Here is a 25,691-nt window from a genome sequence, read left to right as displayed (position 1 = left end):
AGGCAAAAGGGAAAACAAAATCCCACAGAGCACCTTTCATCAGGTTGTAAGGTTAATGCACACGCTTAACAAAAATGCCTCAGCTCCAGACGGGTGATAGTGTGTCAGTCAGCCACATTCCCCTGACATTGAGCAGTTGTCTCGCTCAGACCAGCAGACGAGAGGCTATAATTGCAACAAGGCAGCGGTATAACCGAGTTTGTGTATGTTGCGAGCCCACAAAGTCCTTCTGTTCTCTTGGGAACAGGTGCAACGTGGGAGTTAAAGCTACCAGATCCCCCACATTGGTGTGAGGGGCTAGGCCGCAGCTGCTAGTTCATGCAGTCGATTGCAATTTCATGATCCTGACTGTGTTTCAATTTATACTGCTGTTGTAACTTAACACTCCAATACACTGTACCGCCTGTGTCGTAAGCAGTCAAACTACTAATGAACTCACTGAAGACATTGGTTTTGCATGACTTGCTTCAACATCGCTTGCCAGAGCCGTGACCATAAGTTGGAAAATGTTTCAGTCTACAACATTATCCCAAAAAAGAATTTACAGTGTTTTTCCCCTTTCCAAATCCCTAAGATGCTTATGCTTGACTGATTAGCATGACATCATGTTGGTGTCACCACTAAGATATGAAAAGAGATGTCGAGGGAAAACAGATGTCTTAGGCGGGATACTGTGGCTCTCCGGAGTGGATGCCTGAATTCCTGGCCCATCCCCTGATGTTGGACACAGGTTTATTTTCCTTGCCAACGGTGTGTAGGATGCCATTTTGTTGATATTTTATGGGATAAAGATCATATTTAAAGGAAGGAGCTCCATGTATTTACATTGTTGAATGACAGGCTTGTTGCTAAGTACCAATTTGAAGAGAACATTAGTTGGTCATTTAATATTTGGATTAGAATTTGAAATCAGAGTAAGCCAAAAGCACGCTCTACTGATGTAAAATTTCAAAGAATGCCAAGTACGTTTTTTACGAGTACATTTTTCTTTTAAGTACATTTTCAAAAACCAAATGACTGTGCCAACTTAAAAGATGTGTCCAAAGTGATAGAGTAGCAAAATCCTTTTTTTTTTTGTCTTCAGATGAAGAGACCAAAAAAAAAACTTGCCATGAGACCAAATGGAATTCCATGGCAAGCATGCTACTCAATGTCTTTGTGGCACGACAAAGATGACAACAAGGCAAAGTGTGCAAAGCTACAATACAGTCAAGGCAGGAGTGTAAAAGGATGTGAAAATATCAGGAGATGGGAGAGGAGAACCTGGTGGAGTTCCACAAAGCACAGACAGTCACAGTGACGATTGACAAGGAGCTCTTCAAACAGTTGGAAGCTGTTTTGAAAGTCTTTAAACAGCAAAGCAGTCATTATACAATGGCACCAGGCCAGATCGGTAGCGGCACTAGCAATCATCTTTACTGACTCACTTAAGAGGTGAGGTTTGGGGATCCTCCCTTCCTGTTTGAGCAGATTCACAGCTTCACTTTCCTGCCTTGTACAGAGTGAGCGCACGCCAGGCGTGAGGCTCCCTGCTCCTCCCCTCTCCTTCTCAGGCGTTTCTGCAGGGCTCCCATCCGGAGATTGACATACTCCAGAGGACTCAAGTGGAATAGACGCACTCCAACCTTCCTGCCTGCTGGGAAAGACTAATGCGATGCATATTTATTGATCAGCTGTGTGGGATTCTCAGCTTTTGCTTTTTCCTTTTTGCTTCCATTAGACTAGGAAAGAGTAGATCCGACTTAACATCCAGACACGCAAACAGAAGGACCAACATATGGAGAGTAGTGGGCACTGCAGCATGAACGCAACAACTGGACCTCTCTTCTCCCTGGTTACGAAGAGCAAGTGAGAAAATAATAGTCAGCGCTGTCCACCAAGCTTGTGGGTGGATGCGGCCAGCAGACTGCAGACTGCTTTTACGGAGCAAGGAGACTGTGAGGAAGCAGCGTGAGCTGTGATGATGATCCATAAATGGAGCGTTACCTTCGAGGAGACTCGTTTTGCTTAGTTCATGCCAAGATTCTTTTATCTTAATTTCATTCAGAAGGAACAGTTTTTCCACTGATGCTTGGGTTCAGCCTCCCTTGCAGGCTTTCTTTCTAGATGAATGTGCAGCTTGTTCCTAGGAGGATGGAGGACTGCTTGAGGACCAGCTTTTTGGTACTGATGATAATGTATTTGGTTCCAAGCAGAGTTGACACAGCCAACAGCGTTAATCCCAGAATACGGCTCTCACACAAAGGTAAGAAATGTGCAGTGTGTTGTTGCGTGTGATTGTGTTTGTTGCCAAAGTGGCAGATATACGCAAACAATTATAATGCTACTTGTGTATAAAACAGACTTGTGTTTTGTTTGAACTCCCAATGTTTGACTATTTTGAACAGGAATGAGGAATTCTAAATTTAAATGACATTTTCAGTTGAAGATATTCTATATATTATAATTATGGTTATTACACAAACATACAAAAATATTTTGACTGATACAGGTGTGGCATAAGCTTTCAAGTACTGTAAATGTCAGAATTTTAACCTTCACCTTACGGCGTTCCAAGAACACATAAAAACTTCATGAGGGAAGTGGGGCATTGAAAATGGTGGGAAATTCCTGTAATAATTCTTGGGCTACATCAAAGTCTACAGACAATGCCTGGTAATTTACGAGCAAGCCAAATGGGGGAGACAAAAAACTCGGATCCTCTCACAAAGTTGAACATTCTGACTTTCCACATTGCACATGTCCAATTTCTCAAGTACATTGGCCATTAAAGTGACTCCGTACTTCACTACTGATCAAAAACGTTGTAGTGACAGAAAAACCCTTGGCTACAGCGAATCAATAGCAAATGAAAAAAATGAAAATGAAACCCTAGGTTGTCACCGTGATGTGTTCCTCATAAGATTTCTTCTGCCTACGCCAACACGCAGACATCGTGTCGTGTGCCCGTTTTTATCCCGCAAAAAAGCAGATTCTTCTTTGTTTTTGAGATTCCACAATGAGATACAACGATGGAGGAGGTACTTAGCAATAGGAAGGTGTGCCTGAATGCTTTATGATATGCTTCATTTGCTTACGATGATAAGAGCTGATTCGTTGCAGAGTAAACACTGTCATTTTCTCACACATATCTTTGATCTCTACAGCAACAGAATGGTAATTCCACATAAGCCTGTTAGTCATGGTTGGATATAGGTGTGGAATTTCAACGGTCAATAACTTATAAACACATAGCACGGTTGGAACTTTAGTAAAAATTTTGGGGTCAGCAGTTACATCTGTGAAGTACCTAGTACGATGTTTATTCATCTGTGCGCCATGATTTGTGTCAGCTTTGATGTAAACGCAGGAGTCGCTTTAAAAAAAGTGAGGAAGTTTATATTCTATTGACACCTTTTATACAAATTATCCTCATTTAAGTAAAGCACACATAATTTTTATGCCAATAATTTTATTTTCATTTTCCGATTTCAAATTGTTCAAGGCAATGAACTGGAGTGAGGAAGTATTCAGACTGTGAAATATATTTGTAAAACATTTATTGACGTATTATGTATATACTATTTAGTGCAAATTTTGGCAAAAAAAAATCCTGTTGTGTAGAAAATATAAACAATACAATTAATACAAATTGAAAATTATTCTGGTGCGAGACATACAGCAGCTTAAATCAAATTCCCCTAGAAGTCGTAACGTATCATGAGTTAATACACTAAACATGTAATTAATTCAAAAATGTTATTAAATACTTCTAGTTAAAGTTTAAGTTAAAGTCCATACAAACCAAACAAAAGAAAAATATCAAGTACAACTGAACGTTTTCCAATGCCGTGTGGAGAAGAGGCCCATCAAAAAATTAATCAATCAGATTTTTTTTATTTTTTACCCGAGTTCCTGAACAATATTCAATACCAAGTTTATATTATCAATTCTAACAGACAGAAAGTTACATATACATTGCATTACATTATTGCGTTTTATTTTACAGCTTTGGTAGTTTCCACTCCAAGCACTTTTCTCACATCAATAATTTGTAGTGCAAAAAGAGGAGTTGGTGTTCACTTGACAGTTTTTCTCGTGAAAAAAAAAAAAAAAAAGTCTGCTTTTCCAGAACAAACAAGCACACCCCTGATGGTGTCCTTAGAGTGGAGTGCATCCTCCGAGGGTGTCGATGATGCTCGCACACAGAGATATCTTGTTGTCAAGTTTGAAAGAATTGGCAGATAGTATCCCTCACATTCCACAAACCAGCTCACTGGATTCACCAAGAGCGATAGAAGACAGCTGTATCCCATCCTGAACCTTCTCTGTGATTCTGAAGAGAATTAAAGTCTTGCTTCAAGTCCTCATCAACTTGGCATCTTGAGCTTCACCTGGAAAAAAGAAAAAAAAGACAATCAGGGTGCTTGCCACCAAGAACGACAGAAACTGTACAGTTTTCATCAGCTCAGAATAATTTATGCTACTCTCAATCTCTTGTTAGCTACATCATCTTAAGATAAACCGAGACTAACATCCTAAGTAAAAATCACATGGGCGTCAAATTAACGCACCACAAGATGCACATAATAGTTGATTTATTTATTTTTATTTAACCTTTATTCACAGCATTTGCTCACAACATATTACTTGCTGTACATTAAGTTAACAAAAGGATTTACGTAACTGTGTACAAAGGTGTACCTGTTGAAATGCCCGACATGGCGTCATCTCCAGTGTTCTTGAATGAAGCAAAGTCTGGTTGGGATTTTGAATGATAGATGAAATGTTCATTCCCCAGCTCTCATGGTGACGTATAGCCTACTTATTCTCTAAATTCAGGTCATTGTCGTAATGTATACGCAAGTACTGTAGAAGAAAGTGCGTTTGATACGTCTTGCCAAAAATGAACATCAAAAAGGAAAACAGGCACACACAAGCCTCTGCTACTAATACAAAACTGATGAACAGTGTCAGTTATAGTTTTGAATAAACCACCCAAATAATGAAGGGCCTGTGGAAAAAGTTTCAAGTGCTTGACACCCCACCAATCTGCAGTGTCTGTCTTTAGTCTTACATGTTCTGGCAAAGACTTGAGGGATATGCAGCAAATGGATCATACTGAGGAATGACAAAAGCCTCCAACTAAAGCATAAAGTCCCAGGCCAAAACATTAGCATCTGTAAATTACGAGATTGAATTCCAAAACTGGTTTGATACATTGTAGTCAGATGTACAGTATTGTGTCAGCACTGCAGTCGTTGTGTGGAACTCCACTGCGTCAAACAGACTGAGTTTTTTTTTTTTCCTTTTATGGATCCTTTGCTCAATGTTGCGGTCTGTAAGTGGATGCCTACTGTATATTTTCCCCCGACTTGAAAAGTCCCACTCATGCGCACAGGGACAACTGAATTTTTCACAAGCTGGTGGCTTGGACGCAGTTCAGGGAGAGCGCTGAGATGGATTCAAAAGTTCTTCCTCAGAGTATAGAAAATACTACAATAACATCTGCTATCATAACTGTGAGGAAGTATCCGGCTCTACCTCTGCGAATGACTTGTCAAGACTAATGTAGAGCAAATATTTGTACTTGAGAATTGGAGCAATCCACAGGGGAGGCCATCTTTTTGAAACCATCTCTAAAACAGAGGAGGGTGTTTACTAAAGTTCCCACAAACAATGCATTTCTTTCATACATTCCAAAGAGACTCAATAAATTATATATATATTAATATAATATATATATATTAATATAAAAGCTGCCAAAGAATACATAAAAACAACACAGTCCTTTAGGCCTTCAGATGATTAAGCCGTTATTACAGGCGAGTGTAATATTGGAGAAAAAATTTAATTGTGGCTTTTGTGCATCAAGTGAATTTGCTCGGATGAGAGGCGAAAGTTCTAAGACAATTAGAGCCAATTAGACAATTAGAAGAATTAGTATAGTTGCAATTGAGTCTAAGGCGTAGTGGTCTCCAAACTACGGCCCCCGGGCCAATTGCGGGGCCCCCGGGCCAATTGCAGCCTGTGGTCCATTTTTATTTGCTCCACAAGAAATGTTATAAATAGAATAGAATATGACCTGCACTTCAACTTTTGCCTGAGAGTAGACACTACGTGCTAAGAATATTTATCAAACGCTGTATGAGCACTGAAACCTTGTAAGTTTAACCTGCTTGGATCAATAGGAATCATCGAGTTTCTTCTGGCTTCTGCATACGAATTCCTGAGGGCAAATCTGCGTATGTGTCTTGGGTGACCTTGCAAGCAAGCAAATAATGGCACGCCTTGATGTTCAGATTCACAGTTATCTCCACCCTTTCTTTCTTTCTCAGTGTGTTTGATGGAGATTCATTTGAGATAACCGCAAAACTGTCGACATTCCAAGTTTCTACTTCAATCATACGGTGTACTAAGCAAACATCTATGATTCCAAGCTGTATTCAGAGCAGAAGCTGACCCCAATGTTTGATGATGCAGCATCCAACTCTTCTCCAAAGCCTTATCTTATTACACTCCCAGTTTTGTGTAAATTAATCACAGAGAAAAAAATACATATTGCTCTAGTTTTGAGCTCTCTGCCTTAGATGAGAAGTTTTCCAGAGTGCAGTACTTTTTTTCTTTTTTTTTTTGAAAAACAGTCATAAATTGTGAAGTGTTTCACTGGGTGCATGTGTCAGGGTTAAGGCAGACAGCAAGTTAGGTGGTTGGCTGCGGTCAATGTAATGCAGCAATTCTATGACCTAATTAGATATGCTGCTGAAGGATTGGTACTTTTATTTTACCCAGTGTCTTGGAATACACTAAACTGCAGGGGCGGGCAACCAAATGAGCAAAAAGAAGAAAACAAAACATAAAAAAGTAAACACCCCACCCAAAGGGCCACAGAACATATGGATGTCCAAGCTACCATGGCAACAGCATCTTACGATGTCCTGCGGCAATAATCACATACTAAAACAGGATTGTTTTTCATACTCCTGCTTACAGAAATGTGCTGGCTTGTCACAAATAATTTGGACAAGGTTTCATACCTCAAGCACAGTTTATCTTTCAAGTTAAATATTGCATGCCGTGTCATCAAGCAAAGCAAACAACTATGCTTGGCGACAATAGGCCAACATTAGTAATTACTCACATAGTAATTATAGTGTAATAAAGCCTCCCTGCCTCTTTGGGTTGTAATTTCAGACCTTCTACTGCAGACAAAATGACAAGTCCTATATTTTGTAGCTTTGAAAATGAAACGGCATCTACTTTGCTCCGAGAAGGGGAATACCGGTGTCTAATTCTTCAAATAGAGGATGGGATTTTTTTTTTTTTTTTTGATAAGATGAATTGAAGTGAGAACTCAAATTAACTTGAATGGTACATGTTCACCTTGTGGCAAAATGGATGTTTGATGTCGATTGGATAAATCACACTTTCTAGGTCGAAAAGGAAAAGTGATATCTTCTTCCTTGGTTTTCATCTCTCTACCTCATTTTGTCTGTGGACAGTTGCCCTCCCACTGTGTATGCGCGTTCATTAATCAGGTGTCAAAGGAGGAGGGGGTGTAGCTGATGAAGCTCCAGTATTCTGTCTGACCTTATCCCCATGAAAAACAAAACCAAGAGGACGAGGGTGTGAAGACAACGATTACGTGAGCTTTCACAGACTGCATGTGGGCTCAGGAAAGAGTTGATCACCATATTTCACATCTCCAATCCGGTTTGTATTGAGATCTCACAAACCGGTGAAGGCAGTCGCTTGCAATTAGGCCTGTCACGATCATTACTATATTGACTTATCGCTCGATGACAAAAACACGATTCGAAGGACTCGATGGTTTTGTCAGATTCAATACGTGGTACTCGCTTTTGGTGCCTCCTCATCCGTCAATGTCATGCGCAGTCTTCTAGTCGACATTAAGTCAGTGAGCAACCGCCAAACAAATGCAAAGTTTACGGATTTTATCTGTCAGTCAACACAAGTTGCTGCAATGAGTGAAAGTATCTGATCTCCGAGTTTGTGCGACTCAAATCCCTCTACCCCGTCTGCTTAGAGACTTTCAAATGAAAAAGTAGGTTGCTCACTGGCAAACGCATTGTCGTCTCAATGTTTCCATACACACCCCAGACGAATGCAAATGTTTATTTGGATTGAATGGTTCGGATTCGTCTGCATCTTCTTTCACTGTGTATCAGATGAAAGTGTCCGCCTTGGGGGGGAGGGAAGCCCCCCACCCCCCCTATGTATTTTTCATTTGATGTGGGATCTTGGCCAACTGTGGAAAACCCTGCGCCACCTCCTTTTACGCCTGCAGCTAGTGGCAAAGAAACTCCTGGCTGGCTTTGGATGACAGGAAGTTTGAGAAGGAAGTGCAGGGAAAGGAGATGCAGAAATCCCCCAAATTGCTTTTTATCAGTTCAAGACGTGGCTACAGCTGCACATAATAACAGGAGAGAAGGAGCAGTGTGATTGCGGAGCACACCTGTTGTGTTTTACCTTGAGAGTGCTCATGCTAATCATAGTAATGGGTTCAACACACCATAAAAAAATACTAACTATTTTTCATTTACTGCATCTTTTTCTAGCTTTCCCCTAATTTCTTGGGTCCAGTCTCTGTCTCCTTCTTCCATTCCATCTTTCTGACCTACTTCCTCACGACACAGTTTCGTGTCTTTCCAGAGTTTCCAGTTTCTTATTTCCTTTTTATCAGGTTTCATACGACAGGCAGTGCCCAAACCCAATCGCATTACTGTTTTCCGACGACTAGCTTTCCGATTGTTTGGTTCCCAGTTTCGATATCCTGTCTGTTGACCTGGATTGTCCCAGAATCCTTCACGTTTTAAAATTCTGGTGCCTAGTTTCAAAATCCCTTTTGTTGATGCGCACCAATCCAAAGTGTTGCTGAACTTTGTTTAAATAAATTAACAGGAGTTTGAGAATTCACCATGAAATTTTGTTCTTCTCATCCATTTTCTTTCCATAGCGCTTTTGTCTACCTCATTTCCTTCGGGAATTTAGCTTACTGGTTTTGCCATTTCCTTTCTTGTTTTGCTAGTTTTTCTCCATATTCGGTATTCCAGATTCCTGCATGGCTTCCTTCCCTTTCTCCATGCTGATTTCCTATTTCCTTCCTGTGCGTGTATGTCAGCGGCAATTATCCCCATGGTGTTATCAAACAAGACAAGTGAGAAGTGGACGAGCGAGGGCTTTTGGCGTGCGTGCCGTTTAAGGCATCACTTTAAATAGCCATCGACGTCTGTCATCTAAATAAGTGCTAGCAGATTTTGACTGCACACCAAAAAGAAGGAGTTCCTTGTTTTGTGAGCCAGACTGACACTCAAGCGTCAGAATGGAATGTAGTCCCTCGGCCAAGTTCCGTCTAACCGAGAAGCGACCGCAGGAGGTGCGATCCTGCGTGTGTGCCGATTTGATAATTACAGGGAGCACGAATGAATACTTGCCACATCACCTCAATGGCAAGTACCGAGCAATTCCGGACCCCAGAGCTACTCAAACAAATACTTCTTGTTTTTAAAACATTTAAACCTTAATCGCAACAAAGGACTACTTGACTTCACCTACTCCTCTGTGAATACATTATCCTATTTCAAACAAATGGGGGGTGCTATGGTTGGAATATGAACATGGGATAAATGTCCTCTGTATCTATATCCATGATCAAGTTTCACTAAAATATACAAACGATAGGAAAGAAAATCCAGCAATTAGCCCCTGCAACCTCAGCAGGTAGCAAGACTTCAGAACAAGGTTCTTCATTGTTGTGGTCCACAGAAGTGAGACATTTAGTGTAAGTACACCACCTTGGTGCTTGCTATTCTAAAGTCATCTTGTTCAAACTTACATAGGATTATTGTTCTATGTCAGAAGAAGAATTCAATGCATTAGGAATATCCGGCAGGTGAGTGAGGCAGTTACATATGTCAGTAGAGTTGGTATTCAAGAGGTGCCTTATGTTTTACTGAACCGCAAAGTTTTTAGTTTCTGTTTTGATACGGTATAATATACAGGCATCAACTAAGTTTATTAGTGATGGGATGAATAAATATCAATATGGTGATTTCATATCATAATTTTTTTATGATACATCGGCAACAAATAATGTCAAAAAACATAAAGAATGACTGCACTAAAGTAATGTATTTAGTTTTTTTTGTCTTAAAAAAAAAAACGGACTTTAAATCTTGAGGCAACATAATGCCGCAAGACATGTTTTGACACCTCATACAGTTTATGTATCCAAGAGGATTAATGATTAGCTCAAGCTATTTTCCACACTTTATATTGCACTTAATGCTTGCGATATTTTTGAGCAACATCTTGTGATATCACATGATGAGTTTCTCCTCTGAAGTCATTTCTCACATAGCGGCACTGAGCTCAACACTTTTTTGGGTGTAACCCTGCTTAATATACACTCACGCCAGAACGGGAGTGATAAAAAAAAAAAAAAACATTTATTGAGACCTGGTGCATGGCCAGTGCCCAAATGAAATTGTGAATTATTCAAAATTTAAACACCGGGTCACCCATGTCCCCCTTCACAAGGAACACCTGGTTCAGGCTTTATGGGAACAATGAAAGCTTTTTTTTTTTTTTCCCTTCTCTTTTTAGAAACCCAGGGCTGTTGGGACTCAGAGGAAGCATATTGAATTCAGCATTACCTCTTTTTCAATCGCTTCACCTTCAAAGCTTGAAGTGCTTTTGCTTATTTGCACCCTATGCTCATGCCGCACATGGAGAGCATGTTTAGCGGAACGGCCTGTCAGGCTCAATCAGATCATCAGACCCACGTTTTGCATGAATTCGCTTTTGCGCATATTGAACACATGAGCAGCTCTATCGAAAAGCACGCACAACATTACAAAATCAGTGAATAAGAATGCACTCCTTTTTAGTCCAAATTTGGTAAACCAAACTTCAGACTAATCTACACTGAAATAGAGTTCTAGTTGTGGAGAAACTCAGAGCAACTCAAATACCATACTGTGTAGTTTGCTTGCATTGTTGGTGTATGACTGGCCGAGTGATGCATGATGTTACATGTGAGAGCAAAAGGAAGGTTTACCACATGAGAGGAAGTGACGAGATTAAAAGATAGCCCTCTGCAATATCTCTTGGCTATTCTTTTGGGAAGTTGGATTTCAAACACATGGCACATCTGTGCATATGTGACTCAAACAAAACTTTCATATCTGCATTTATAGCGAATATTTCATTGATGTGATGCATGTGCGTTTTTAACAGATAGACCTGCATAACTATAAAAGAAATATAGATTATGTTTTAGATCAGGGGTGTCAAACATTTTTTTCGCGGGCCGCATTGTAGTCATAGCCTCTTTCGGAGGGCCATTATGACTGTCAACCCAAATAAATGTATGAGCACCTCATATTATATACAGTAAAAGCTACAAAATAAACTGACAAATACCGTATTTTCCGGACTATAAGTCGCTCCGGAGTATAAGTCGCACCAGCCATAAAATGCCCCAAAAAGTGAAAAAAAAACATATATAAGTCGCTCCGGAGTATAAGTCGCATTTTGGGGGCAATTTATTCGACAAAATCCCACACCAAAAACAGTCATGAACGAGCAACAACAGGCTAAACGATAGCAACAACAGGCTAAACGATAGGTATGCTAACGTGACAAACACAAACAAAGAGCTGAGAACGGGCCTGACGTAACATATAGAGTGATTAAGGACAACTATTACATGAATAACATGTTTATAAAACCATCAGTGTCACTCCAATTCATTAAATAGCAACAACAGGCTAAACGATAGGTATGCTAACGTGACAAACTCAAACAAAGAGCTGAGAACGGGCCTGACGTAACATATAGAGTGATTAAGGACAACTATTACATGAATAACATGTTTATAAAACCATCGGTGTCACTCCAATTCATTAAATAGCAACAACAGGCTAAACGATAGGTATGCTAACATGACAAACACAAACAAAGAGCTGAGAACGGGCCTGACGTAACATATAGAGTGATTAAGGACAACTATTACATGAATAACATGTTTATAAAACCATCAGTGTCACTCCAATTCATTAAATCCATCGATCGTTCTTTGTCAACAATGGGTGCGCACGGCTGAGGGCGCTTGCGCTTCAAAATATTCCACAGGCTCATATAACGATAGATAAACTATATTTTAAATAACTATAATACAAGCCAATAATATTATCAAACCATCCGTGCACTTTAATTCCATTAAATCCATCGATCAAATTCCTCGTCCTTTGTCAACATCGCCGCGCGTGCGCCCTGACGTCAGCCTCGTCTTTATTCCACAGATCTACTATATTATATTGTAGCGTTAACAAAGTACAAGGATAGACGTAGGTTTGGTAAACGGCTCTTTATTAAACAAAACAAACTTCCAAGCGTGTGGCGGCGTGGACTTCCAGACAGACCGGGCGTGCGTAATGGCCATGTCCGAGCCCCACGCACCGTTCGCGGACAGCCACTCGGCCGAGCGTCGGCCCCCGACTCAGTAGAGACCGGGCGTGCGTAAAAGCCATAATAGTTTTTCAAACCTTCTATGTCACTCCAAATCCTTAATTCCTTCAAACTCGTTGTCCTCCGTGTCACTTAGAAATGGTCACCGCTAATGATGGTAGTCCTTGTGTGGGCACGTTTGTATGTAAACAACCGGCGCGCCGCGCTACTGACGTCACTTGAAATAGTAATCCATTGGTACATCACGGTTCTCCAAACTTTCTTTCTGCTGCTCGATTACTGTTTTCAGCTGCATATTTTACAACTTGAAGTTTGTAACCTGCAAAATATGAGTTTCTTTTTGGTGCCATTTTTCTTAAGCCCACCCAGTTGATGAGTCACGGCCAACGGTAAAATTTAGAGCGCCCTCATCCAGTTTCGTCTGAAAATATAATTTTTTTTGGTTGTTTTATCAAAGTCAAAGTCTGCTTTATCGTCGATATATTTTTTTATATACTAAGACACACAAAGAGATTGAAATTACATTTCCACTATCCCTCGGTGAGATAGTACACATATGCATACAAGCATCACAAAAAAAAACCAAGAAGGCACTAACAATGAATAAATAAGAGTATTGAATAAATGATAAATAAACAAATAATAATAAATAATAATAATAAATATAAGAGGAGCAAAAATGGAGCAAGTGTACATACAGCAGACAGTGGACTTGGATATGGTGCTTTAAAGTGTTAATTGCTTTATTTGACGTTTTCTCTATTTTTTATGTTTTGAATATGTTCAAGATAAAGAAATAAAAGCATGTGAAGTGATCAACTATACTAAAAATAACATGGGAAGTGGTCAACTATACTTGTAAGTGATGTCTTAATGATCAAGTAAAAATTTGTGAAAAAAAACATATATAAGTCGCTCCTGAGTATAAGTCGCCCCCCCACCCAAACTATGAAAAAAACCGCGACTTATAGTCCGGAAATTACGGTAACCCGTTTTCAAATCAGACGAGTAAAAACTCATCAAATATTAAAAAAAAGATTAAAAGTGAAGACAATTTGCAATTCTAGTAATGACACGGTCCACATAAAATGATGTGACGGGCCGTATCTGGCCCCCGGGCCTTGAGTTTGACACCTGTGTTTTAGATGTATAAATATATCTATGGGACATTTTGCATGTTACATAAGTTATCAAATCCATCAGTAAATATGCAAGTAAAGCAAATTACACTTACCGGGTCTTTTTTAATGTACTGTCTTTAGGAGAAAAAAAAAGGCACCACTGCAAATTCACACCTATAAAACCACAACCACGAAAAATATGTTTCAGCGCCGATCTGACTCATTTATGGGTTACAACATTGCAAATAGTTACTGTTATTTTGGCTTTCCTGCAGCGTTAGTGATGAACTAAGGCGCGCGTGGTGACTTGCATACAAACTCGGGTTACTTCTGGACGATGCATCAGGCAGTACAGCTATTATCGATTGTCGTCACAATAAACGCAACACGGCTTTTTTTTTTTATAGAGCAATTTGCAGCAGAAGCAACAATATTAAAAATGAAAGTAAAGCATTTACTCACCGAAACGACCGGAGTGTAATATCATAAAAGAACAAAATCCATCCTCCTTTATTTCCCTTGGGTTCATAGCGATTGAGGGGTTAGAGTTAACATTCCAGCAGGTCGGATTTGCCAAATTTGTAATCCTCTTGGAAAGACATCCATTCGTCGGTAGGAGGATATTGTGAGATTAAGGAGTCAATTGGGATTTCATACCAGTTTAAGATCGGTGCGCCTACCTAACAGGTGATGTCAGTTAGAATTGAGCATCCAATCAATGCCGTTAAATCGCTGACGTCATCTTACGTTAATTTACTGACCTTGCCAGGTCGTGCAAACTCAAAATTTGATTGTTGAAATAAACAAATAAATCTGTCAGACAACTCAGGCATGTGATTGGGTTTCCAGATTATTATTTTTTTATTAGAAGCACATAGGCCCTGACTTGAAATTTTAGGTGTGCACACTGTAAATTGACTTGCAAATATTATATGTAAATATTCACAACTTCCAGACATGTTTTCAATTCATATTTTACTCTGAGAATAAATTACAGTTTAAATGGTAAACTTTTCCTATAATGTTTTGACCGGCAGTGCAAATATCAACACATTCCACATTCGGCACATTTTGCAGGTATTGATGGCAAAAAGCTGACTTGGACTGGTCCTAACTTGGATGCAAGCAGCATTGGTTCAGCTCAAACAGTATATATGTATGAGTGTGATTGGTGGTCTGTGCTCTTCCGCTATAGCCATCAGTCTAGTATTTATCTCTTCTGGCACACTAGCATTGGCCATTATTCATTGTTAGAATAATGCAGGGTCAGGCATTTCAACGTTTTTGGTTGGTGGTCTTCAAAGTGATACTTAAATGAATAAAAATATTCGACAAGTTATGACATCTCTATTTCTAAAAGTCTTCATTTATTCTAAGGCTTGTATTTTAAATCACACTTATTGCAAAAGACTGTAGCATTGCAGTCAATGAACATGGACAGAACAAGGCCACTAAGGCTTAAACTTAATAAACCAAATCAAACCTAGGCATGGTAACCTCTGCACTGTTTGAAATACAATACAAACCACCGCCGCGGTATTGTCATAATCATTTTTGTTAATCTTCAATGTCTCGTGTTGATGTTATGGCAACAGAACTTTGGCAGCTGAACAGGACTTGGGTGTTCCAGGGCAATGGAGTGCCTCTTCAGCCCCAGGCCATGCTGCTGGACGAAGGCCATGAGAGGCTTTATATCGGGGCCAAGAATGCTCTTTTCTCCCTCAGCCTGGACCAGGTTAACACGCACCACAGAGAGGTATCCTGGTCCAAGACTAATGAACTCTTAAACCCATTACCGGCTCGTGTGATCTTCTTCGATGTGCATATTTAGACATAAATGGAGCTGTAGACAGCCATGTAATTCGAGTTATATTTTCAACAATCCCAGTAATTCTACTGTTATTTTATTCCCTCTACTCTATTCCAGATCCAGTGGGCCAGTACTGAACCCCAAATAGAAGAATGCTTGATGAAGGGCCGGGAAAAAGTATGTCAACTGTATATTACAGTACAGTTTTCGTAAATCACTTCACATTGAGTAGGTTGTGTGGTGCTTTCCTACAGCACAATGACCTTTGTCTCACCTGCCCCAGTGACATTATTGATAATGCAGTAAACGTCTGGCATTTTTCCACGACACATTTCCCCCCTGATGCCTTGTCATCACTCTAGTGATTTATTTATCCTAATTCTTCCAACAGCTGGAATGCGCAAACTACATCAAGGTTTTGCAGCAGTACAACCGGACCCATCTCTTGGTCTGTGGGACGGCATCATTCAACCCCATATGCGCCTTGGTACACGTGGGAAACTCAGGGAAGGTGAGTCATTGGAGTATTGGGCTTCTCATTCTCCACTGAGAGTAGCTGCAATTGCATTTTCTTAGTGTGCTTTATCCACAGCTTCCATATCTGGACTTTACATGATTATACTCCACATTCCCCAGTCTCCGTTTTGCTGCAGTCTATTTTTATATCATCGACTTTAGATTTCATTTGTTATCCGTATGATCAAATTTATATGTAGATTTTCTTAAGAAATTTCAAGCCAACACTGTGTAGCAGATTCATTAACCACTAGAGCATAATTACATAAAGTCCTTCCGAAGAGCTCATAAATGTAGTAGATTTGAAATGGAATTTGGAAATTTGCCTCCATTTGCCATGAAAAATGCAGACTAGAGCTGCAAGACCGCAAACATTGGAAGAAAGAACCGGTTCATCTGGTCAGCTCAACACGTCAAGACAGCCCCCCTCAAGACTCCTAATGATTGAAGAATGCGGACATTTGACACACCACGGCGAAGAATTTTATTAACAACCCTGAGCTAGTCAATCAAATGAGGCTTCAAAATCGTGAAAAACCAAGCCAAATTCTCCACTCAAACACTGTCGGCATGTCTACTGAATATGTTGAAGCTACATCTCGCTCAAGTGTCAATCAAACACCCCAATTACGACCTGGAAAATTGATGTTTCTGTCGACCATACTTTTAATTATATGGTTGAGCCATGAAGAAAAAAGTGGAACATATTCCATTGGGTCAGCGCAAGGCTTTCCCATGCGACAACAACGAGGCGTTTGAAAACAGGCCCGCCAGTCTGAAGCCCTTGTCCTGGCTGTCATGTCAAACTATTTTAATGAGAAAACATTTCCCTCTCGTTCTCTCTCTTCCGACTATCTTTATAATGTGCGCACACTCACAACCATCAAGGCACTCTCGAGCTACCACACCATCTTGTGGACAATCTGAAGTGAAGACTTGTTTAGCTGCACATTGCAATTGTGCTGAAAGTATGTTCATCGTGGATAAGTTGCGACTCAGGCTTCCTGGGGAATCCCTTTCCCTCCAAATTTCTAACAAACACAAATGATAAATGGATTAAAGGTGTGAGTGTGAGTTGCTTGTTTGTGTGGTGATTGGTGACCCTGAAGCTGGCCTTTGTTACAGTCATCGGAGGGGCCGTATTCACAGCACAGCAGGCCTCCAGGACCTTCCACATAAATCAATGACAGTTCTGTACCACCCGTGTCGGTCGTAAAAAGGCAGGGATCAATGGTTGTATGCATGTGTGTGGTGAGGTCTGCGTATGTGTGTGTGTGTGTGTGCGTGCGTGCGTGTGTGTGTGCCACCTGGTTGTCCGAGATCAGTCATGCATGAGCGTTTAACTCATATATACCTGTAAGAGCAACAGGCCTTTTATTTTGGCTCATCCATCACTTCCCTCTCCCTCCCTCCCTCCCTCTCATCCATCATTTTCGACCCACAGTTCACACATCTTGCTTTGTTTGAATGCTTGTCTTTTTTATGCATAATAATGCGCATGCTGATTTGTGCTGACAGGACAAGCTGTTTACTCTGCAAGAGGAGAGCATTACGAGCGGTAAAGGACGATGTCCGTTTAACCACAATAGTCCCTGCACCTCTACACTCTCAGGTAAATAAGAACAAGAGGTAAAAACTCTGTCATACTCCATATCGGAAAGCTTTAAAAATGCAGTCTCTTGTTTTTAAACGTTTCAATGCTGCCATCTTGTGGTCTTGTTACATCATGTATTCATGCCAAGCTGTGCTGGTGCTTGTTTCTTTGTTTCAGGTGGAGAATTGTACGTCGGCCTCTACACGGACTACTGGGAGAACGATGCTGCCGTGTGTCGACTCAACAACCGCACTTACACACGCACTGAGAGGGATGACAGGCAGCAGCTCAACGGTCAGTTGAATTCCATCCATCCATCCATCCATCCATCCATCCATCCATCCATCCATCCATCCATCCATCCATCCATCCATCCATCCATCCATCCATCCATCCATCCATCCATCCATCCATCCATCCATCCATCCATCCATCCATCCATCCATCCATCCATCCATCCATCCATCCATCCATCCATCCACATCTTCAGGGTGGCAACTGAGGCTGACTTACTGTCACTTCAGTAGAAACTTTCACATTTGTCTCTCTGCAGAACCGAGATTTGTCGGCTCAGCGGTTATTCCTGATAACGACGACAAAGATGATGACAAAGTGTACTTCTTCTTCACTGAACGTGAGGTGGGTGCAGAGGGTGTCAACAAAGCGGTCTACACCCGCGTCGGACGAGTCTGTGCGGTAAGGCTTGATATATTGTTATGGCTTTTTGTGCACAAAATCCATCATGAAGCCAAAAGTGCTGAGAGTGCATTCAGCCATCATTTAGTGTCCTATTGCGTCTCAGAATGATCAAGGAGGACAAAGGATGCTGGTGAACAGATGGAGCTCTTTTCTAAAAACTCGACTCATTTGCTCTGTGGCTGGACCTGATGGCATTGACACTCACTTTGATTTACTCGGTGAGGACATGCGGTTTACCTCTTTCATCCTGTATCTACAGTACTTCCAAAATAAATTCTGTGGGTTTTTTTTTTTAGAGGACATCTATGTGTTGAAGAACAAAGATGGGAAAAACCCAGAAATCTTTGGCCTTTTTAGCACAACAAGGTGAGGAAGACAACATTTGTGTTTCATGGCATGAAGGCAAACTGATCACTTAAAGTCTTCTTTTTCAGTGCGGTGTTTAAAGGCTATGCAGTGTGTGTCTATCACATGGACGACATCCGAGCAGCGTTTAATGGCCCGTTTGCCTTCAGAGAGAGACCTGAGCATCACTGGACACCTTCTGAGGATAGAGTGCCCTACCCACGGCCTGGATCTGTACGTCCTGTTTCTTAATTGATTTTTTTCAGACAGTTAAACGTAGATCTGTGTCACCCAGGCAGTTGTGGAAGGACATGATAGCTAATGGAAGCATGTGCAGATTGAACAATAGGTGTCACAAGATTGACCCTTGAGGGACCCCACAAGTCATACGCATTTTATTTGAGACTCACTAACCAATTGCAACAAAGTACAGCCTGTCCTAAAGATAGGACTTAAACCAAGGATTTGAACCAACTTAGAGCAATCGAGTTTTCCACCCATTGTTCTAATCGCTGGAATAAGATGACCCGTAGTGGATGAAGTGCTACATTCACAAAGGAAAATGCAATCCATGCTAATCCCAGAATCATGTGCATTTTGCAGTTTGCACTCACTTTTTTAGCTTGGACAAATAAATACCCTCTTAACTTCAGTGCTTGTTACCATGGTAACAAAAGCCACTCTCAAATGGACATAGCTGCACACTCAAAACAATTTGATTTTCGAAAGATTAAAAAACAAGAGCATGAATAGCACGCTACAATTCTTGATCCTTGGGGTATTTTGGTGAAAGCAAGTCAGATATGCATACTGAGAACTGTTATATATGACAAAAATATGTCCCAGAGGCCTGTTGACTTGATTCTAAAAGAGCCACAATTATGCATTGACTTTTTATCTTCGACTGATAACAACACAGTGAGCATATGAAACACCATCCTGAATGTTAGCAACCTCAATTGCAGTCAGACCACACCATACCAGCTTTTTGTCATCCGCACAGCAAAACCGTGCAAATGCAATTAATTACCTTCTCTACTTCCACCGCGTTAAATCTGTCATCTTGTTGGTAGTGCGCCAGCAAAGTCAACGGCGGCGGCTTTTCAAGCTCCAAGGAGTTCCCAGATGAGGTTTTGCGCTTTGTGCGCGCTCACCCCATGATGTATCGTCCAGTTCTTCCACAACATCGCAGGCCGGTTTTCCTGCAAACAGAGCCGAGCCCGAGAAAGTTGACTCAGATTGCGGTGGACAGAGTTCAAGCCCAGGATGGACACTACCATGTTCTCTACATAGGGACAGGTACAGCTTGTTTTTTATGGCAACACACATTGTTTACTAGCTCTTTAGTTAACCTTGCAAGGACAGCTTCAATAATGTTTTGTATAATGAAATGTGACACAGTACCCAACAAGTTATGAGAGGTATGATATACAATAAAATTTAGTAAGTATTAAACAGAGATGGGGACTCGAGTCACTGTGACTTGGACTCGAGTCGACTCGAGTCGCTGTTTTGATGACTTGTGACTTGACAAAAAATGAAAAAACTTGAGACTCGACTTGGACTTGGAAGTTAAAGACTCGGGACTTGACTTGACTTGACTTGACTTGACTTGACTTGACTTGACTTGACTTGACTTGACTTGACTTGACTTGAGACACGATGACTTAAATGACTTCAGTGTTATTTAGTTTATGTTTTCAGTTTGAATATAAAATGAATAATACATTTAAATAAATAATATCCATAACACGGTAGGAGTGCAGGCTGAGAATGGCGTTGTCATGATTGGATCACTACCCTGTTAATCAATCAGTCGTGCGAACATGTTTATTAGAGAATCACGCCCCTTTATATCAGACATGCGCAAACATGTCAGCGGGAGCGGTACCGCGAGTCATCACCTTCGGCTATCGCAATTACTTTTACGACGGCAAAAGACGGACAGCACAGCGCGAGATATGCAACAAAAATATTTCTTCTTTCAGATTTTTTTCTGATTATTTTTTCATATTTGCAACTCAAATGTGTCATACACTGTCGGCAGACGTTTATTTGTTTAGATTGAGCTGTCAATAAATCATTGTATGAGGTAATTTCTTTTTTGTCTGATTCCATGGTGTATTTTACTGAACATCAGTAATTACAGTGCAAATCCAAATTATTGTCATATTTTTTAAACAGGTTAGACACATTGGACAATGATGGCTACTTAAAGTTACTGATATCTTGTCTTTTCACTACTAAAATCAGATTTTGTGGGTAAAATTGCAATAATAAGGTGACTTGACTTGGACTTGACTTGACCTATTTAAGGACTTGACTTGGACTTGACTTGACCTATTTAAGGACTTGACTTGACTTGCCCAAGAAAAAAATGACTTGGGACTTACTTGAGACTTGAAGGTTAAGACTTGAGACTTACTTGAGACTTGCACATGTGTGACTTGGTCCCATCTCTGGTATTAAACCATATGTACTGTATGGTTTTATATATTGGTATGATACCGTACGATATGGTATGATAAAAAACAATTCAGTATGAAACGGTACTATGGATGGATTGATTTGTCAAAATATGGCATGACAGAACCTAAACAGTCCACTTCTGTCTCTTTCCTTTAGATGATGCGCTGGTGCTCAAAGTGATCACAATCTACAACAAAGACGCTGACACAATGGAAGAAGTGCTGCTGGAGGAGCTGCAAGTGTTTGAGGTGTGAACGTTGCAACAATAAAGTTTCTTCTTTTAGTTTTCAGAATTTTAGGCAATTAATTCAATTACAAGAAAAGAAACATTTACACTGCCATTCACATCTACAATCACTGAATAGGAAATTGACTGTATCTACTAAACTACCAATAACCAAAATAAAATTAACCCACTGAATTTAGTTAATGGCCTTGAAAATATAAAAGCATATTTGTCTTTACTGCATCTTATGCACGTCCCTATGCTACTATTGTTTTGACACAGACGTCTGTCTTTTTTTCCTCCCAGGTTCCAGCTCCAATAAAAGAGCTTATTATATCAGCAAAACGGGTAAGGCGGAATATCTATGTGCACTTTGTGCAAGCATAATGCATCCGTTGTTCCCTGTTTATATTGGCTGGATTAAAATTGATCATTCCTGCAATTCTGCTTTTTAGCCACAAGATGATAATGTTGCATCATTTTGCATGGCTGTGTTCTGTCATCAAAGCTGGGAGTAGAATTGTTGAGCCTATTGAACTTCCTGTTTATGATTTTGGGGGTTCACAGCAACAGTTGTACGTGGGCTCGGACGTGGGCGTGGCCCAGGTTAAATTGCACCAGTGCGCCCTCTACGGCTCTGAATGCGCCGACTGTTGCCTAGCTCGAGACCCCTACTGCGCTTGGGATGGTTTTGCCTGCTCCAGCTACTACCCAACTGGAGTCTACACTAAAAGGTAAGCACAGGGCAGAGGTGCAAAAGTACATACATGCCTTAACAAAAATATAAAAATACAAAAAAACTCCTTTGTTTCAATGTATGTATAAAGTACATACTCCATACTTGTACTATATTACTACTCATGGCCTGTTTTTGTTGTCCACCAATGCTTCTATCGCACATGCAAAAATTCCCCTCCATCTATTTTGTTTTTTGCTGCTCATTTTCAGCAGACGATTCAGGCGACAGGATATTCGCCACGGCAACGCCGTCCAGCTGTGCAATGGCCTGCAAATTGATGGTGAGTGGAAAAGAACTGGCTCCAGTTGCTTTGTATGTCAAAGAAATGCTCTAAAAATATGAACAATGCTTAAATGAGATCTTAATCCCGTGTGTCCATCCAGATGAGCAATGGCATAAGTCCGAGGAAAAGACGGTGTTTGGTGTGGAGGGTAACAGCACGTTGCTCAGCTGCGTCCCTCGATCACTTCATGCCAAGGTGCTCTGGTTCCTACAAAATGGAGACGACAAAAAACAGGTCAGTTTCGGACACCATGAGGCGCAGAGAATTGTACTGTGGAAAGAAATGCTATTGTTGACAATTGTCATCATCAAGTCACACATTTTTGAGGAAGAAGCTTTTTCTGAAATGGCAAAACCAGCAAACAAACATTTGCATGTCATTTGACCAAAAAAAGGATCAATTGTGATTTAAAAAACGGATACTTAGATATGGTTAACATGATGATTGAAGGATTGGCAAATGAATAATAATAATAATAATAAATTATATTTATAACGCACTTTACATTCGGAGGAATCTCAAAGTGCTACATGGCAAGTAAAAACAAGAAAACAAAGCAAAAACAAGTATAAAACAAGTGGACGACAACCAGGATGTGAGAAACAGGATTACGGAAATGCTAGGGTAAAGAGGTGAGTTTTAAGTCCGGTTTTGAAAGAGTCAGTGGATTGGGGTGCTCTTAGGTGGTCGGGGAGGGAGTTCCACAGTGTGGGGGCTGCATGGCAAAAAGCATGATGCGCAACTTGGTTTTCGGGACGTGGAGAAGGTGTGAGTGGAGCGGAGGCTTCGGGTGGCAGGTTTTGAGGCAAGGAGTTCTTTGAGGTATGGGGGAACATGTCCGAGGATACACTGGTGAGTGAGGAGGGCGATCTAAAGATTAATGAATTAAGTTTTCTTGATGGCCCATAATTTGTACATGTTCTTTTGATGCAAAAATGTTAGCCAGCAGTCTAGACATTGTATTTTGATAATTTACCCTAGAAAACTAATCAAATAAACAAACAGAATATTTGGGGAGTATCTGTTAGTGCAACACCAAACACAACTAAATGTATGTTTCATTAAGTTTCTGTGTTAAACGTTTTATTAATCCATACATTTAAGAAGTCCCATTGATTTATACTGGCAGGTTCACGAGGACGAGCGCGTGATCTGGACCTCGCACGGGCTTCTCCTTCTGAGCGTCACCAGCTCCGATGCGGGTGTGTACGTGTGCCAGACGGTTGAACATGGCTACGTGCACACGTTGCTGCGCGTCACTCTGCACGTGCTCAGCGGGAAAGCGTTGGCGTCTGCCATCAGGCCTAACGACAAAAGCGGAGCCCCCTGCCAGTCGCATGTCAACCCCGTGGCGATCCCCAGTTTCAGACCCGGGACTCTGGTCCCAGCTTCCCTGCCGGGCCCACACTCCAGGCAGTGGTACAAAGAGTTCCTCCAGCTGATTGATTACAGGGACGCCCAGCGAGTGGAAGAGTATTGTGAGAAGGTGTGGTGCCCAGATAAGAAACGCAAAAAGAACAAAAAGAAGTTTATCCCCCCAAGTGGTGTGAAGAAAGGTAAAGCCAGGGCGGCTGAGGGTAGTCATCGAGCCCCCAGGCACACTCTTGACACCTGAGAAGCACACTCACACTCACTCACATCTGTTCTTTAGAGAATTTAGTACCAAAAAAAAAAAAAAAAAACACATTGTAAATAATACAAATGATCACACCTTGGATTGTTTGACAGTTCCTCACAAGCACACACAGACAATTTCACATTCACAACCTATGCATATTTTAGAGTCGTCAGTGAACCAAACGCGCATGTTTTTTTTGGAGTGTGGGAGGAAAATAGAGTTCCGGGAGAATGCGACATGCAAGCACCGGAGAACAAGCCAAAATTTGAATTTGAGCCTGTTTCAATGTTGTCCAGAGTAGTTACATCCAATTCATCAAGCCATCAGTTTTCTTTAGTGTTTGTTCGTATTAAGGTGAGCGAGTGCCTGACTTTGGGACAAGAGGCGGACCACACCCTTGATTGGTCGCCTGCCAATCGCAGGGCACAGTTGGACATATTCACACTTCCATTCAGTTTTAACTGAATTTAAAAATGGAATATCCCAGGCAAGCAAACGCCTCGTTGAAAAACCCGAGAATCAAACCCGGAAGCTTTTGATTGTGAGGCGAATGTGATAACCACATTATTTACCATGCTGCCAATTTCAAATAAACTGTTTTGGCATTAGAGCATTTAATCACAAAATTCCATCATATTTGTACATCATATATCCAGTTCCTGTGTTTCATACTCTTCCGACTAAATTCCAATGCAAGATGTTAACATTTTGACATTTACTATAGTTTGGTTTTCAGACTGACTTTGAAAAGACAAAGCGATCATCTGTCACAGACGGGTTGTGTGTAGGTCAGTCGTGTGAAAAATTAGGGCCTCCCCTCTCAGAGGCAAGGGGGCGCCGGGCAATTAGGTGACAGGGACATTGATTCATGGAGACAAGACACACTGTAAATACAAGATCCTGTGGACTGACCCCGCTGTCAATCCCAATGCACTCTGCCGTCTCTTTACAACTGTACTAGTGCTCTGAACGCACTGCATGTGTATCTCACTGTATCTGTCATGACAGAAATAAAACAGCTCTGGTAAAAATTAAGAGACCAAAATAACATCAAAGTTGAACGTTTTGGCAACAATTCGTTAAGGTATTGGATGTTTGGTGCAAACACAACCCTGTGATCATTCCAAAAACTAGAATGGAACATTCAGGTGGCAGCAATTTGGGGGCTGATTCTGAAAATATGTGCGTAGATTTTAACATACTGTACATATCAAGAACAAAATCTGACAGATCATTTTGAAGTGGTCTCTGTTTTTTTTCCAGAGTTGTGTGTGTTATAAGTAAATCCCTTCTAATATTGTTGTTATTAGTATTACTACACTGATGTATGATGATAATTTATTCTGTTTCTGGGTTATGTAGTTTTTAGACAAACATAAACTGGAAAAATGTAATGCTGTTGTTATGTTTGTTTGTGTTATGAACACTTCATTGTACAGTTAAATGAAACAAAACCACTATACTGTACCAGAAACTTGTTTTTTTTGTATTCTAATCAAGATCTAAATGACAATAAAAGAAAAATTAAGCACTTGAAGAAGCTAAATAAATGTTAAGTGTCATATTAGTGAACAACAGATTGAAATTTGAAGAGATGGGGGAGTGGGAAATGTTTTCGTCTTTCGGGTGGTGCAACAAAAAATAGAGAATCACAGAATCAACACAAAATAATAACTTTTGGGCCCTAAAATACTTCCTAGATTCATAACATAACATATATATATATATATATATATATATATATATATATATATATATATATATATAAGAATTTTAGCATATAGCAAGTGAACACAGTTT

The 25,691-nt window shown here is 40.5% G+C and overlaps 1 protein-coding gene and 1 long non-coding RNA gene across 4 annotated transcripts; one reads left to right on the top strand and one right to left on the bottom strand.

The window, feature by feature from the left end:
* Positions 1 to 1,485: 1,485 nt before the first annotated feature.
* Positions 1,486 to 25,431, top strand: sema3e (sema domain, immunoglobulin domain (Ig), short basic domain, secreted, (semaphorin) 3E). Of its 2 annotated transcripts, none has more exons than XM_049722876.2 (17): positions 1,486 to 2,245; positions 15,188 to 15,348; positions 15,520 to 15,579; positions 15,794 to 15,913; positions 17,437 to 17,530; positions 17,690 to 17,806; positions 18,066 to 18,208; positions 18,315 to 18,429; positions 18,508 to 18,577; positions 18,646 to 18,790; positions 19,630 to 19,855; positions 21,182 to 21,273; positions 21,558 to 21,599; positions 21,819 to 21,985; positions 22,203 to 22,270; positions 22,374 to 22,507; positions 23,403 to 25,431. In XM_049722876.2, exons 1-17 carry the CDS (start codon positions 2,107 to 2,109, stop codon positions 23,886 to 23,888), a joined length of 2,379 nt encoding a protein of 792 aa, XP_049578833.1. In that variant the 5' UTR covers positions 1,486 to 2,106; the 3' UTR covers positions 23,889 to 25,431. The 2 variants fall into 2 exon arrangements, with proteins under 2 accessions (XP_049578833.1, XP_049578832.1); XM_049722875.1 differs by having other exon boundaries at positions 22,200 to 22,270.
* Positions 3,523 to 14,382, bottom strand: LOC125970524 (uncharacterized). Of its 2 annotated transcripts, XR_011086990.1 has the most exons (4): positions 14,055 to 14,382; positions 13,706 to 13,766; positions 4,684 to 4,848; positions 3,523 to 4,373 (listed from the first exon to the last, which is right to left on the bottom strand). It is a non-coding gene; the product is annotated as an uncharacterized lncRNA (long non-coding RNA). The 2 variants fall into 2 exon arrangements; XR_007482124.2 differs by lacking the exon at positions 4,684 to 4,848 and having other exon boundaries at positions 14,055 to 14,369.
* Positions 25,432 to 25,691: the final 260 nt, after the last annotated feature.

The sequence above is a fragment of the Syngnathus scovelli genome, chromosome 6, assembly GCF_024217435.2.
Source record: "Syngnathus scovelli strain Florida chromosome 6, RoL_Ssco_1.2, whole genome shotgun sequence".
Classification (NCBI taxonomy): domain Eukaryota; kingdom Metazoa; phylum Chordata; class Actinopteri; order Syngnathiformes; family Syngnathidae; genus Syngnathus; species Syngnathus scovelli.
The sequence above is the reverse complement of the archived record's forward strand: the minus strand, read 5'-3'. Positions and strand labels throughout refer to the sequence as shown.